We start from the raw sequence: 14,090 nt of genomic DNA, 5'->3' as shown, positions 1-14,090 counted from the left end.
AACGAGCAACAATTAAACTGATTGAAAAAAACTGTGATGCTCAGCTACACCATGGTCAATGGTGTATTTGCAACATGGTGAAGTCCAGGGAGTTGTCAAAGAAGTCAAGAGAGGAGGTAATTTGTCTTCATAAGAAAGGATATGGATATACGAAAATAGCAAAGACATTACACATTCCAAGAGACACAGTTGGGACCATAATTCACAAGTTTAAAGCTAAAGGCACAGTGGAAACACAACCTGGGCGTGGTAGAAAGAGGATGCTGTGTGCAACTGTGTCCGGTATTTAAAGCGTACAGTGGTGAAAAACCGTCCCAGACAATAAGGCGCGCACTATGAGATGAAGGCCTCCATGCCAGAACTCCCAGGCGCACCCCACTTCTGACTACCAGGCAAAAGAAAATAGACTCCAGTATGCCAAAAATTATCTGGACAAACCCCAAAGGTTTTGGGAAACTGTTCTATGGAGTGATGAGACCAAAGTGGAACTCTTTGGGCCCATGAATCAACGTTATGTCTGGAGGAGAAAAAATGAAGCTTACATAGAGAAGAACACCTTGCCTACTGTTAAGCATGGTGGGGGTAAATCATGCTCTGGGGCTGTTTCTCTGCCTCAGGTACCGGGAATCTCCAGCACGTTCAAGGCATTATGAATTCTATTTCCTAGCAGGATATATTAGCTGCAAATGTCATGAAGTCAGTGACGAAGCTGAGGCTTGGGAGACGTTGGACCTTCCAACAGGACAACGATCCCAATCATACCTCCAAATCAACATCAGAGTGGTTGCAGAATAAGGGCTGGAAGACTCTGGAGAGGCCTTCATAGTCGCCAGACCTAAATCCTATAGAAAACCTGTGGTGGGACTTGAAGAAGGCAGTTGCAGCACGCAAGCCCAAGAATATGAATGAACTGGAGGCCTTTGCCCAAAAGGAATGGGCCAACATACCTGTAGACCGTTGCAAGAAGCTTGTGTCCGGTTATGTATCACGTTTGAAGGATGTAATTACTGCCAAAGGGTGTTCTACTAAGTACTAAAGATGCATGTAAGTAGGGGGTTGAATAATTTTGTCAAAGAAATATCAAGAAAATGTCCTTTTTTGGTATTTTGTAAAATACAGTGTTACAATTTAAGTTGCATTTGTCTATTTGACACATCTTTATTTGATATGACTATAAACAAAATACGGAATAAATGCCCAACTTGCTAAAACACAACAATTGTGTGGGGGTTGAATAATTTTGATCACAACTGTAAATGTCTTCTTGGACTTGTCCCGACCTATCTGTGTTCCATTGTGTGTAGAGACTCCAGTCATTACAGCCTCGGCTCACAGGATGTCCTCCACATGTTGGTTCCTAGAACCAACACAGGACTTGGTAAAAAAGCCTTCAGTTTTGCTGCTTCCTGGTCATGGAATGACATCCAGAAAGATCTGAGGCTACCAGAGATCACATTTGGGGAGTTTAAGTCCATCTTAAAAGATCAAGAAACCAGTTCTCCTGGCAAATGTACTTGCTTTTAAATTGAATTAATGGTTTAAATTATTTTTGACCGGTTGTGGTATGACTGCTGTTATTCTGTTGTATCGTCTGGTTGTATTTATTATTGTGACTTTGTTTGTGCCGCCCTCTTTGTCAGATTGCTCTTGAAAAAGAGATTGTAATCTCAATGAGTCTATACCTAGTGAAATAAAGGAAATTGAAATTTAGGTTAGAGTTTTTATCCAATCAGAATTCAGCTAGCTTATGTTGCCATGCTGTACCAATCCTGCCGCCAGAATCAACAATGTCTGTGCACTGTAAATGAACGGGCACATACAGTTGATAGATCATTGCCATAGCCAATAAGATCAGGAGTTGTTGTCAGTAAGGCCTTCTAGCTGGCCTCACGTTGAACTTGACATTTATGTCTCCTGTGATTGGATACTCACCGGGACCGTTAGTGGACGAATTTGAGAACACATACAATTGATAGACAGTTGCGATAGCCAATCAGATCACACGTTGTGTACAGTAGCATCTGTAAGTAGCCTAATGTGAATGAGACTGTGATTGGATACTCACTTGTCACTTGAAAGTAAGTATCCAATCATACGTTGCATTTTAGCATGAAGCAGGAAGTGTTGAGCCACAAACAAAAAGTTGATAAGGTGGCAGATACATATTGTGATGTTATGAGCTAGGTAACATAAGAACTCCATTACCCAGCATGCCACAGTAGTGAAAGTTGTTGAATGTTGCCCTGTCGGCAGCTGGATGTCATTGATGAGCACGCTTTGGAGTAAACTTTAAGATCTTTTATGATTACACAAGACAATACATATATTTGCAAGGCCATTTTCAAGAAGGATATTTAAAGAGATACTACATCTTGTGAGACAATGTCGGCGATGAGATGGGGAAATGCCCGCCACTTCCACTCGAATCAAGCGATTACGAGCTTATACGGCGACGAATGGGTGCTACAATTTGTGAGTTCAAATGTTTTATTTCTTTATTTTTACAGGCCAAAAGTATGGACACACCTTCTTCTCATTCAATGTGTTTTCTTTATTTTCATGACTATTATGTAGATTGTCACTGAAGGCATCAAAACTATGAATGAACACATGTGGAGTTATGTACTTAACATAAAAAGGTGAAATAACTGAAAACATGTTTTGTATTCTAGTTTCTTTCATAATAGTCACCCTTTGCTCTGATTACTGCTTTGCACACTTTTGGCATTCTCTCGATGAGCTTCAAGCACACCTGTGTAGTGAAAACCATTTCAGGTCACAACCTTTTGAAGATCGTAGAGAGAATGCCAAGAGTGTAAATCAACACTAAATGGTCCCTAGTGTATGAATTACAGCGTGAATGTTGTCTCTCTCTTTGTGTTGGCCATGTGGTGAGGTGCCAACTTGTCCAGGGTGTACTCTGCCTACCGCTCAAATGCAGCTGGGACAGGCTCCAGCACCCCCCGCGACCCCAAACGGGACAAGCGGTAGAAAATGGATGGATGGTTAAAGGTCCGATTTCTTACCTGATGTTACCTGTTGTGTATTTTGGATCCCAATAGGTATATAGCATTTCAAATCAAACCATGGAAGCATAGCATTGATATTTATAAAAGGATTTTTCCTTGTTTCTAAATTTCTCAAAAACGACCCTTTGGAATTTGAGACTTTAGTCAAGCTCGCTATTACCTGAAGCCCAAAAGCGCCTTTAGATCACGCAATTGCAACCCAGCAATTGTTCAAACCCCGTTTCCATATGAGTTGGGAAATTGTGTTGGATGTAAATATAAATGGAATACAATGATTTGCAAATCCTTTTCAACCCATATTCAGTTGAATATGCTACAAAGACAACATTTGATGTTCGAACTGATGAACATTTTTTTTTTTGCAAATAACCATTAACTTTAGAATTTGATGCCAGCACCACGTAACAAAGTAGTTGGGAAAGGTGGCAACAAATACTGAAAAAGTTAAACTTTTTGGAACATGCATTCTCAATTTTTGCATTATTCCAGACTCACATTTACAACATCGGCGCCTCCCAATTTATAATTGTAATTGTGATGTCATCATATCATTGGCATCATTGATGATGATGCAAATATGTGACAAATAGTAATTAGCACTGACATACATACATACATACATATATATACATATATATATATATATATATATATATATATATATATATATAGTTTTGCTCTTGTTTTCTGTTGCTGTCGCTTATTGTACAATGTCACACAGACCGTACACATATCTGCAGCAGGTGTCCAAGGTAAACGGCATCTCTTATGGGTAAAGAATGTCAGCAAGTCCTTGGTTGGCTCCATGGACTGGGCTGACTGACCCCACCAGCCGCCGGAGCCACGGTGCAGCCGGCTGTACATTTTATCTTTGTAAAAAGACCACCGCTGTCCTCTTAATATTTACGCATTGCACATTTTGTAGATCGCTGTCCGTGGATATTGCTTGGCTACATAGAGTACGTCCACATTGCTGACATGCTGCTTGCGCTCCAGACAAATTGTGTGTGTATTGCCCTACATCATCGCAACATCCTGTTTCGGTCAACAAAGTATTGTTTTTCCAGTGGCCACATTTTTGGTGTAGCACTAGTCTATCGGGTGTAAATAATATATATCCATATAACATATACCCTATTTTTCGGAATATAAGTCCCTCTGGAGTATAAGTCACACCTGCCGAAAATGCATAATGCAGAAGGAAAAAAACATATATGAGTCGCACTGGAGTATAAGTCACATTTTTGGGGGAAATTTATTTGATAAAACCCAACACCAAGAATAGACATTTGAAAGGCAATTTAAAATAAAGAATAGTGAACAACAGGCTGAATAAGTGTACGTTATATGTCACATAAATAACACACGGAGAAGGTGCCTGGTATGTTTACGTAACATATTATGGTAAGAGTCATTCAAATAACTATAACATATAGAACATGCTATACATTTACCATACAATCTGTCACTCCTAATCGCTAAATCCCATGAAATCTTGTACGTCTAGTCTCTTACGTGAATCAGCCAAATATTATTTGATATTTTACGGTAATGTGTTAATTTCAAACATAAGTCGCACATGAGTATAAGTCGCACCCCTGGCAAAACTATGAAAAAATCTGCGACTTGTAGTCCGAAAAATACGGTACTTAAATTTGTTTTCACATGAAAGAAAATCCAAATTTTTAGGGTGTGGCAGCTTTTATTTTGCCATGGTGCTGTGTGTTACGTTCCAGATGGCTCGAAGTCTAGGGATCATAGGGGAACGCAACATAAAAGTGTATAAATCAAATGAGTTGTAAATTAAAGACACTGAAGCCAAGAATTGAAAACAAAAACTAGTGTATTGAAAAGTGACCAGGTGGTGGGGCGGGTACAACAAGGACACAACGCTAGCCTAGCTTGGGACTACTGGTGCTGTCAAAGAAATGAACAAAACATACCAAAATACACCTCTAGAAAAGAAAGGTAAGCTGACTAACTAAAGCTATTTAATTAGCATAAACCAAAAACCTACCTAACTACTCTAACCAAAGAGGGGGTCCAAAACATACAAGGGTGACAGCCACCACTAAGCCTGGTGTCTCTATACACAAACAAAAATCCTATGTGTGTAGTGTATAGAGGCCTCGGTCTAACCTTTCCCAAGACTAGGCTGCAGATACTCACAAAGGTTGAAAGGTCCCCAAAAAACTGAAGAGAAAAAAAGTGTCGCCAAAGACAAAGTAGGGTCTCCCAGAATTCCAGACAGCGTATCAGAAAAAGAATTCCCCTTTCCAGTGGTGAGCAGGTGATTTAAAGCAGCACAGGAGGATGAATAGTGGACCGGGATTGGCTGGTTGATCAACAGGTGAAATGAGGAACAGCTGGGAACAGAAACCGGTTGATTGGCAGCAGAGGTCGTGGTTGAGTGTGACCTGTTCAAACAAAAGAAGAAGAAACACAAACAACAAACCACCACTACGTGGAACGTAACACTGTGCTACAATCAATTGTCAGGAAAACCCTGGGTTCTGTTTTCCAGGTCGCTATTTTATATTGCCTAGAAAAGGTGGTGTGTGCTGCTTATTGCACAACACAGCAAAACAGCACAGGTTGGGCCGTTGGCACCTATGATGTCATGAGTGTGGAGGAAATTGAGTGTCTCCATTAGCACAGCCATTTGTCCATGCAAAATTGTCATTTAAATAAGGCGGTCTGCACCACTTTTGCACTTGTTTTCAATTGTGCATACAGTCTTAGTAGATCACATGCAACAGACCTACTGATGGCACACACCATTTTATAGTTTGCACACGCTGTTTAGCGTGTGGTGATATTTGAATCTCAGTGGCTCAGGCCCCATATACACGATGCTGCCAAAAAGTAGTTGACCACCTGCCTTGACTCACATATGAACTTGAAGTGCCATCACATTCCTAACCCATAGGATTCAATATGATGTCGGTCCACCTTTTGCAGCTATTACAGCTTCGACTCCTCTTGGAAGGCTGTCCACAAGGTTAGGGAGTGTGTTAATAGTAATTTTCCACCATTCATCCAAAAGCCCATTGGTGAGGTCACACACTGATGTTTGTCATGAAGGCCTGGCTCTCAGTCTCTGTTCTACTTCATCCCAAATGTGTTTTATCGGATTCAGGTCAGGACTCAAGTTCATCCACACCAGACTCTGTCATCCATGTCTTTATGGACCTTGCTTTGTGCACTGGTGCACTGTCATGTTGGAAGAGGAAGGGCCCATACCATGAAGCTCTCTGCGTGCTGTACGTGGGCTAATTGGAAGGTCACATAAAGTTTGGAGCTCTGTAGCAACTGACTGTGCAGAAAGTCTTTGCACTATGCATTTCAGCAACCGCTGACCCTTCTCTGTCAGTTTATGTGGCCTACCACTTTCTGGCTGTGTTGCTGTTGTTCCCAAACTCTACAATTTTCTTATAATAAAGCCGACAGTTGACTTTGGAATATTTAGGAGCGAGGAAATTTCACGACTGGATTTGTTGCACAGGTGGCATCCTATGACAGTTCCGCGCTGTAAATCACTGAGCTCCTGAGAGCGGCCAATTCTTTCACAAATGTTTGTAGAAACAGTCTCCATGCCTAAGTGCTTGATTTTACACACCTGTGGCTGGACCAAGTGATTATGACACCTGATTATCATCATTTGGATGTGTGGCCAAATAATTTGGCAATATAGTGTATATTCGGTGATGGGATCGGTATGGCATTCCATTTAAAGACTGCTCATTGCATTCATCTTTAAAGGTATGAAGAAATTAGTTTAATGGATTCCAACAAAGTACAAACAGCTCCTAGTAAAACAGAAGGATGTTAGCTGTGGACAGAGCAACTGACTACTGTATTCAGGTTTGGATATAGTGTTTGCGATAAAGAAGACATTTTTCTTATGAATATAGATATGATTGTCAAGTTGTGTCTTATTTGTGGCTAGTGGCTGTTTGTTTCATCCAGGTTATAGTTACACCCTCCAGCTCTCTCCAAACTCTTCAACAGTCTTGGCCATAGTTCCATCTGGCTTCGTCCGGTCATTCAACTTACGGCCGTCAAAGTTTCCGCAGAGACCGACCACCTTTCGTTTGTATACACGTGGTAGTGTTATTTCTGTGGAAAAAGAGTATCGTGTCATTTTCTGTAAAACAAGTCTTGGTTTCAAAACTAGGTCCTTTTGTTCCAATGACATTCTAAGGCTTGATACTCATTTGTACTCTATTATCTCAAGCTGCAATGAGCAATGATTGGTGTGTATGATTTTTCTTCAGGCCACCACGCCATCATTTTTCAGTTAGGACTAGAACCAAAAGAAACATTTACATCAGGGGTCACCAACGCAGTGCCCGCGGGCACCAGGCAGCCCGTAAGGACCAGATGAGTCGCCCACTGGCCTGTTCTAAAAATAGCTCAAATAGCAGCACTTACCAGTGAGCTGCCTCTATTTTTTAAATTGTATTAATTTTCTAGCAAGCTGGTCTCGCTTTGCTGGACTTTTTAATTCTAAGAGAGACAAAACTCAAATAGAATTTGAAAATCCAAGAAAATATTTTAAAGACTTGGTCTTCACTAGTTGAAATAAATTCATTTTTTTTTTCACTTTGCTTCTTATAACTTTCAGAAAGGCAATTTTAGGAAAAAAATACAACCTTAAAAATGATTTTAGGATTTTTAAACACATATCTTTTTACCTTTTAAATTCCTTCCTCTTTTTTCCTGACAATTTAAATCTATGTTCAAGTATTTTTTTTAATTTTTATTGTAAAGAATGATAAATACATTTTAATTTAATTCTTCATTTATATTCTTCTGTTTTTTCGACGTAGAATATTTTTGAAATATTTCTTCAAACTTATGATTAAAATTCAAAAAAATAATTCTGGCAAATCTAGAAAATTTGTACAATCAAATTTAAATCTTATTTCAAAGTCTTTTGAATTTCTTTTAAATTTTTTGTTCTGAAAAATCTAGAAGAAATAATAATTTGTCTTTGTTAGAAATATAGCTTGGTCCAATTTGTTATTTATACTAACAAAGTGCAGATTGGATTTTAACCTATTTAAAACATGTCGTCAAATCTAAAATTAATCTTAATCAGGAAAAATTACCAATGATGTTCCATAAATTATTTTTACATTTTTTTCAAAAAGATTCGAATTAGCTAGTTTTTCTCTTCATTTTTTTCAGTTGAATTTTGAATTTTAAAGAGTCGAAATTGAAGATAAACTATGTTTCAAAATTAAATTTTCTTTTTTTTCACTGTTTTCTCCTCTTTTATACGTTCAATTAAGTGTTTTTTTCATCATTTATTCCCTACAAAAAACCTTCCGTAAAAGGAAAACAAATATACGACGGAATGACAAACAGAAATACATATTTTTTATATATATATATAGATTTATATATTAAAGGTAAACTGAGAAAATAGGCTATTTCTGGCAATGTATTTAAGCGTGTATCAAACGGGTAGCCCTTCGCATTAATCAGTACCCAAAAAGTAGCTCTTGGTTTCTAAAAGGTTGGTGACCCCTGATTTACACACATCATGCGATCAGGCCAAGAAAAAAATCAGGTGCTACAATTTCTGGTAGATGGATAACTAGCCGTCTGCGTTAGCTTAGTTTTCTAGTAGCACCAACAGTCCATCCGAGTGTTGGAGGAATGAGAATATCTTTGGATTTTTCACAAAGTTTGAAAGGTGACCGACACTAACAGAAATATTACCTGCATCATTTTGGCCATCAAACGTTACAGTGAGACCAAAGTCAGTTTGGACAGAAATGTGTGAGGGATGCTTCTGAATCTTCAGACCAAGTGTTGGCGAAACAGGAGTCTTAGTTTTTTGTCCATCCACCTGTAAGGAAGCAGAACCATTTGAAGAAAGGATAATAAAAGCAGTCAATAAAATGCCTAAGTTTTAATATCTGTGAAACTTACTAATAACTTCTGGCCCTTCTTGAACTGCACAGTATGGTTGTAGATTTTCATTGTGAGCCCCTGTAATCTGTGGCGTTCATCATGCTCATTGCTGTCATCGTCTCCATCATTCTCGTCATCTTCATCATCTTCTTCACTACTGCTGTCCTCATGTTCAGTAGGTGTATAGTTTCCCTCTATGTAGATGTCCGGCAGATTACTAGGCAACTTTTTGGTTTGGACAAGCACGTATGAGTGCTCGCCCTCGAAGTCATGCCTCATTTTATCAAAAGTTCTGTACTCCGGGTCTCCATTAATCAAACAACTATCAAAGCCTGTTGTGCAATATGAATGGATCAATCAAAGAGGTGATGGAAATACGAAAGATAAAGCCACTTAAGACACATAGTGGCATCTGTAATACCTGTTTTCTGGCAGAAGTAACGTCCCTGTTCATTTTGGAGGCAAATGGCATTACCATCACACTCGTCTTCTTCATCGCAGTAAATCTCCCCGAGGCCATCTTGCCTCTGACATTGACATTTGTGGCTGCAGTGGCTGGAGTACCACAGTTGACCAAACTGAAACAAGATAAAGATGTCACAATAGCAGTGATGGTAAACCAATTTGTACAAAGTACAAAACCCAAAACCAGTGAAGTTGGTAAATAAACAGATTACAATGATTTGCAAATCCTTTTCAACTTATATTCAATTGAATATATATTTATTGTTTCAAATAATCATTAACTTAGAATTTAATGTCAGCTACAAATGGCAAAAAAGTTGTCACAGGGGCATTTTACCACTGTGTTACATGACTTTTCCTTTTAACATCCATCCATCCATCTTCTTCCGCTTATCCGAGGTCGGGTCGCGGGGTCAGCAGCGTAAACAGTGAAGCCCAGACTTCCCTCTCCCCAGCCACTTCGTCCAGCTCTTCCCGGGGATCCCGAGGCGTTCCCCATAGTCTTCCCAAAGAGTCCTGGGTCTTCCCCATGGCCTCCTACCAATTGGACGTGCCCTAAACACCTCCCTAAGGAGGCGTTTGGGTGGCATCCTGGCCAGATGCCCGAGCCACCTTATCTGGCTCCTCTCGATGTGGAGGAGCAGCGGCTTTACTTTGAGCTCCTCTCGGATGGCAGAGTTTCTCACCCTATCTATAAGGGAAAGCCCCGCCACCCGGCGGAGGAAACTCATTTCGGCCGCTTGTACCCCTGTCCTTACCCTTTCGGTCATGACCCAAAGCTCATGACCATAAGTGAGGATGGAAACGTAGATCGACCGGTAAATTGAGAGCTTTGCCTCACAATCCACTCTTCCCCCACTCATGAACAAGACTCCTAGATACTTGAACTCCTCCACTTGGGGCAGGGTCTCCTCCCCAACCCGGAGAAGGCACTCCACCCTTTTCCTGGGGAGAACCATGAACTCGGACTAGGAGGTGCTGATTCTCATTCCGGTCGCTTCACACTCGGCTGTAAACCGATCCAGTGAGAGCTGAAGATCACGGCCAGATGAAGCCATCAGGACCACATCATCTGCAAAAAGCAGAGACCTAATCGCGCGGCCACCAAACCAGAACCCCTCAACGCCTTGACTGAACCTAAAAATTCTGTCCATAAAAGTTATGAACAGAATCGGTGACAAAGGACATCCTTGGCGGAGTCCAACCCTCACTGGAAACGTGTCCGACTTACTGCCGGCAATGCGGACCAAGCTCTGACACTGATCATACAGGGAGCGGACCGCCACAATAAGACAGTCCGATACCCCATACTCTCTGAGCACTCCCCACAGGATTTCCCGAGGGACACGGTCGAATGCCTTCTCCATGTCCACAAAGCACATGTAAACTGGTTGGGCAAACTCCCATGCACCCTCAAGAACCCTGCCGAGTGTATAGAGCAGGTCCACAGTTCCACGACCAGGAAGAAAACCACACTGTTCCTCCTGAATCCGAGGTTGGACTATCCGGCATAGCCTCCTCTCCAGTACACCTGAATAAACCTTACCGGGAAGGCTGAGGAGTGTGATCCTTTTAACAACACTCAGTAAATGTTTGAGAACTGAGGAGACAAATTCTTGAAGCTTTTCAGGGGGAATTATTTGCTTGATGTACAGCTTAAGTTGTTCAAAAGTTCGGGGTCTCCGTTGTGGTTTTTTTAGGTTTCACATTGCACCACACATTTTCAATGGGAGACAGGTCTGGACTACAGGCAGGCCAGTCTAGTGCCCGCACTCTTTTACTATGAAGCCACGCTATTGTAACAGGTGGCTTAGGTATCAGCAGGGGCGTCCATGATAACGTTGCTTGTATGGCAATATATGTTGCTCCAAAACCAGTATGTACCTTTCAACATTAATGGTGCATTCACAGATATTTAAGTTACCCATGCCTTGGGCACCAATACACCCCCATACCATCACAAATGCTGGCTTTTGAACTTTGTGCCTTTAACAATCCGGATGTTTTTTTTCTTTTTTGTATTGGAGGACACAACGACCAAAGTTTCCAAAAACAATTTGAAATGTGGACTCGTCAGACCACAGACCACTTTTTCACTTTGCATCAGTCCATCTTAGATGAGCTCGGACCCAGGGAAGCCAGCAGTGTTTCTGGGTGTTGTTGATAAATGGCTTTGGCTTTGCATAGTAGAGTTTTAACCTGCACTTACAGATGTAACGACCAACTGTAGTTACTGACAGTGGTTTTATGAAGTGTTCCTGAGCCCATGTGGGGATATCCTTTACACACTAAGTCCGTAATATCATCACTTACGTACAGTGATTTCTCAAGATTCTCTGAACCTTTTATGATATTACGGTGCGTAGATGGTGAAATCCCTAAATTCCTTGCAATAGCTCATTGAGAAATGTTTTTAAACTGTTAAAAAAAATGCATTTCTTAACAAAGTGGTGAAACTCTCCCCATTTATGTTTGTGAATGACTGAGCATTTCATGGAAGCTGCTTTTATACCCAATCAGGGTACCCATCTGTTCCCAATTAGCTTGTTCACCTGTGGAATGTTCCAAATAGGTGTTTGATGAGCATTCCTTTTGCCAATCATGCCAGCTTTTTTGAAACATGTTGCAGGCATCAAATTCCAAATGAGCTAATATTTGCAAAAAATAACAACGTTTTTCCAGTTTAAACGTTAAGTATCTTGTCTTTGCAGTCTATTCAATTGAATATAATTTGAAAAGGATTTGCAAATCATTGTTTTCTGTTTTTATTTACCGTTTACTCAACGTTACAACTTCACTGGATTTGGGGTTTGTAATCTGGAATTGTCACGTACGCTGTATCTATTGCCATCTCTATCCACACATCCGCATTGTTGGACCGGTACACACGCGCCCTGTCTCAGCACGTAGCCGTCGTCACACACACATCCTGGCTCACAATCCTCTGTGTCATTACAGTGTGGTGGGCCAGTGACATATCTGCAGGTTGGACCGCAGGCAGAGATACATGCCGTGTAATGACTATTCTGTAGACAGGAGGGCGCTGGAGAGGAAAAAACAACATTAGCAGCAGCAACAGGGACAACATTTAAGAATGTTCTAACACTCTCACAATAGATCCTTTCTATTCGAGGACTGCATTGTTTAGTTTATGTGGCGTATGTTTCAGAGCATTGTTTTAGTTTGTTAGACGTTATTGTTGCTATATTTTTTTTAATCCTATAAATGTAGCATTTGTTTGATGAAAGCATTTTAGGAGATAGGAATAGGATACATTGTTGTGAATCTGAACAGGAATTTCTTACTTGTTGTTGGAGGTTGTGGTCTAACAGTCGTTGCTGCTTGAGTTTCATTTGGATGTTGTGGATTAACGGTACTTGCGGATTGTGGTGCATTGGTTGCTGCAGTTGGAGGTTGAGGTGCATTACTAGTTGTTGGAGATTGTGTAACTGTTCCTGGTGGAGTTTCTGGTTTTACTGATGTTTGTAGGTTGCTTTCCGTTGTTGGAGGTACTGGTGTTGCTGTGGTTTTAGGGTATGTAATTGGTGTTATTTCTTCGGCTGTTGGTTGAGGTCCTGGTTCTTCTGTTTCTTCATCGACTTGGTGGTCGGTCGATGATGGGGTAGCTGTGACCGTGCCCTGAGGTCTGATTGTGACAGTAGCTGCAGGCGTTGTTGTTGTTGGTGAGGCATTTGGGTTTGAGGTCTTTGGTCTAATGGTAGTCTGTGTATTGGCGCCAGTTGGGTTTGTTGTTGTTGTAGAGTTTGTATTTTGTGGCTGTGTAACGTTTGAGATGATTTCTGTAATCGAATCAGTTGCGGAAGGAGGGAGGGTTGGCTTAGCCAGGTCTGCAAAATACATCAGTCTTATTTAGAAACACTGGTTATTATAGTATTAGTACGTCAGTTAAATTATTTAATTACCTGCACAGCTTCCGCGATAAAGTGATACATCATCTAAGGCCACATCTGACTGATCATTAGAACCTCGTCGTCCCTCGAAAATGATCTGTTGTAATAGGAGCTATTACAATACGTTTCTCATATGTGGTTAAACATTTGACTTGAGATGTTCCTTACCTGAAAAGGTCCGGCTGTGGTGAAGTCAACCTGGGCCAGATGCCACACATTTCCTTGATCATTCCTCATCCACAGAATGGCATCAGCTACGTTGTCTTGCAGCAAATACACATGGAGGCCCATAGTATCGGCCGAGCCGTACATATGGTACCAAAACTGCAGACAATGAGGACCGGTGGCCGAACATTCAGAACTGATCAGACGAGCTGTGTCTCCGTATGATGCGCTGTTTGCCTCAACGTAAAGATAGTGACCATCTGTGTTATAGCAGAAGAGTTGAAATAGTTAGCCTATCAGATCAGTAGTGAAAATAGGTTTTCACTTTTAGGACCTGATTCATGGACCATATGATGCCATGCATATAGAAGGAAATGAGTGTCTCCATGGTGACAGCTCGTATACAGTACACCCACAATCCTCATTTAAATAGGGCAGTCAGGACTACCTTTGCATTTCTTATCAATTGTACACACCCATCCATCCATCCATTTTGTACCGCTTATTCCCTTCGGGGTCACGGGGGCAGAAGGCGGTGTACACCCTGGACAAGTCGCCACCTCATCACAGGGCCAACACAGATAGACAGACAACA

At 41.0% G+C, this 14,090-nt stretch overlaps 1 protein-coding gene across 2 annotated transcripts in view; it reads right to left on the bottom strand.

The window, feature by feature from the left end:
* Window positions 1–4,854: 4,854 nt before the first annotated feature.
* The window catches only part of wu:fb63a08 (zonadhesin), a 53,834-nt gene continuing 44,598 nt past the window's right edge, over window positions 4,855–14,090 (bottom strand). For both annotated transcript variants that reach the window (XM_061920098.1, XM_061920099.1), the window contains 8 exons: window positions 13,499–13,755; window positions 13,343–13,427; window positions 12,725–13,267; window positions 12,254–12,462; window positions 9,376–9,532; window positions 8,973–9,286; window positions 8,760–8,889; window positions 4,855–7,148 (listed from right to left, as the gene is read on the bottom strand). In XM_061920098.1, the coding sequence (XP_061776082.1) occupies window positions 7,006–7,148; window positions 8,760–8,889; window positions 8,973–9,286; window positions 9,376–9,532; window positions 12,254–12,462; window positions 12,725–13,267; window positions 13,343–13,427; window positions 13,499–13,755 (1,838 nt within the window). In that variant the 3' untranslated portion in view covers window positions 4,855–7,005. The remainder of the gene's footprint in view (window positions 7,149–8,759; window positions 8,890–8,972; window positions 9,287–9,375; window positions 9,533–12,253; window positions 12,463–12,724; window positions 13,268–13,342; window positions 13,428–13,498; window positions 13,756–14,090) is intronic.

The sequence above is a fragment of the Nerophis ophidion genome, linkage group LG14, assembly GCF_033978795.1.
Source record: "Nerophis ophidion isolate RoL-2023_Sa linkage group LG14, RoL_Noph_v1.0, whole genome shotgun sequence".
Lineage (NCBI taxonomy): Eukaryota > Metazoa > Chordata > Actinopteri > Syngnathiformes > Syngnathidae > Nerophis > Nerophis ophidion.
The sequence above is the reverse complement of the archived record's forward strand: the minus strand, read 5'-3'. Positions and strand labels throughout refer to the sequence as shown.